The sequence below is a fragment of the Erythrolamprus reginae genome, chromosome 13 (assembly GCF_031021105.1).
Source record: "Erythrolamprus reginae isolate rEryReg1 chromosome 13, rEryReg1.hap1, whole genome shotgun sequence".
NCBI lineage: Eukaryota > Metazoa > Chordata > Lepidosauria > Squamata > Dipsadidae > Erythrolamprus > Erythrolamprus reginae.
Window position 1 is genome coordinate 16,023,557 of NC_091962.1, and position 2,208 is coordinate 16,025,764.

General features: G+C 56.2%; 1 protein-coding gene across 1 annotated transcript in view; it reads left to right on the plus strand.

Moving 5' to 3' along the window:
- The window catches only part of LOC139175485 (threonine--tRNA ligase, mitochondrial-like), a 9,180-nt gene extending 8,618 nt beyond the window's left edge, over positions 1–562 (plus strand). Inside the window, exon 8 of the mRNA XM_070766610.1 lies at positions 458–562. Within this exon, the coding sequence (XP_070622711.1) occupies positions 458–562 (105 nt within the window). The remainder of the gene's footprint in view (positions 1–457) is intronic.
- Positions 563–2,208: the final 1,646 nt, after the last annotated feature.

Sequence of the window (2,208 nt, forward strand, 5' to 3'; positions counted from 1 at the left end):
ATAAAACAAATCTAATACATTAAAAAAAAAAACCTACAGCTAAAATCTATAAATCAATCAACCAATTCAATCACACCATGCATCACCTTTATTTCACATATATAAATATATACCTTAATAGATCAGGCTAGGACGCATGGGTAGGCTCCTCTATGACCTGTGGACTTCAACTCCCAGGGTTCCCGAGCTAGCACCCATTGGCTCAGGGATTCTGGGAGCTGAAGTCCACTTGGAAGAGCCCACTTGGCCTACCCCTAGACTAGAAGACCTCCAAGGTCCCTTCCAGCCCTAGGATTCTATGGTCTTGGGCAGAAGGTTGGACTACAATATTGGTAGGCCAAGTTGGCTTCTTCTATGACCTGTGGACTTCAAATCCTAGCATGATTGGCTCAGGGATTCTGGGAGCTGGAGGCCAATTTTGCCTAACCCTGCCTGCCCCACTTGTCTCCCCCAACAGGTGGGGATCGGGCCCCTTAAGCCCAGAAGGGCCACCAGCCCTCAAAGGAGTTGGCTGAGCTCTCGGTGTTTAGATGTCTGTATGAATTCGAAGACCGTGGGCTGAAGAATGAAATAAAAACCACTCCCATTCTTTCCTATATTTGGGGGAGACCTATCTGCCTTTCTCCCCCCCCCTGCTCAGAATCCACAGTGACCCCCCAAATTCTCACCTGCCCTGGATTGTGGGGCCTCCCTTCGCTTGCTCCCAATTTGGGGGTCCTGTATAAAACCTAGGGGGCGTGGGGACCATCTCTTGCTTTCCCTCTCTGCTCAAATTCTGCTCGGATCTAAAAACCGGGCGCTGGGGGGGCCATGCGGAGCCTCTGAACTGTCTGCTCAGGGCAGGACCCCCAAATACGGGCGCCCAGAAATACCCTCCAGCCTCCCAGGTGGTGCTCCCCCACTTCAAGGCTTTGGCTCTTCAGAGGTCCTTCCTGGCAGTCTGTCATCCTGGATCTTCTTCTGTAACGAAAGTCCATTTTTCCATTTCTGGAAGGAGAAACCAGACCTGGGGGGCTCTTTCCGAGTGGTCTCTTCCAGGAGGGATCCAGTTCCCCTTCCTCCCCCAGCAGGTTGGGGGGTCTGCCAGGTCTCCGTCCAAGGAAGGGGGGGGCATTCTCTCTCGTTACCTCTCCCCACCCCCTTGTCCTGGTCCCGCTGCCCACTGGATCTGGGCAGGAGACCGTTTGGATTCGGTTGCCAGTCTCGGCCTCTCTCGGCTGATTGGGGGCGACAGCGAGAGCGATGGGGCCCCCCGAGAGGGAAGAAAGTGCCCACCTTCATCTAATCAAAAGCCTTATTGAATCCTCGGTAATCACATCTGTGGGGTAAATGGGGCCAGCCCCTCCTGCCCAGCTGGGCTCAGCGCTGCCTGGATGGGTCTAATGGGGGACGAATTGATTTCATCTGAGTGATGGGCAGGGCGCGTTGCTTGTCGCCAAAGGCGGTGGGTGGGAGGGGGGGGGAGGAGCAGGCGGTGTTTGGTTCAGGGGACCCTGCAGAGCTCCCTTCCCGATCAGGGGCTGAACGGGCACCAAGGCCCCGCTGCTGCAGAAGGGGGGTGCCCCCAAAACCTGGACCCACAAGGAGATTTCTACAGGGCCTGCAATGGCTCCTTCGGACCCACATTTGGGGGGGTCACGGAGGCTCTAGGTGCTTAGCCGTGGGTCAGGAGAGAAGCAGAGGTGGGGGTTCCCTCCAGGAAGGGGCAGGGGAGAGGAAAGGGGGAGCCCCCCTCCCCTTGTTCACTAATGGAAGTCCTGCCAGGGGTCTTGGCGGAAGATCCCCGGGTGGCTCGGAAGTGCTGGGGAAGGGGCTTCGGTTGCCTTCAGCAGAAGAGAGCAAGGGGGTGGGGGCAGGAATGAAGAGCCAGCCAGCCCTTTGGGGAGGGTCTCTGGGCCCCCCTCCCCATCTCTAAGCAACCCCAAGAGGACTAACCAGCAGAGGGGGAGAGAGAAAGAGGCTGCCACGGATGACAGTGTCGGGTAATCGAGGCCTGAGGGGAAGAGCCTTCTCTGTGGCGGCCCCAGCCCTCTGCAACGAACTCCCTCCCGGAGATAGGTACCGCCCCCCCCTCCCTCCTGGTCTTTCGTAAAGCTTTGAAGACCCACCTCTCCTGGTGAGCGAAGAGATTGTCCCCAGACGATATCAATGATTCAATTGGATGAATGTGGATGGTTGGGTTTAGATTTTTACTAACTTTGCATATAT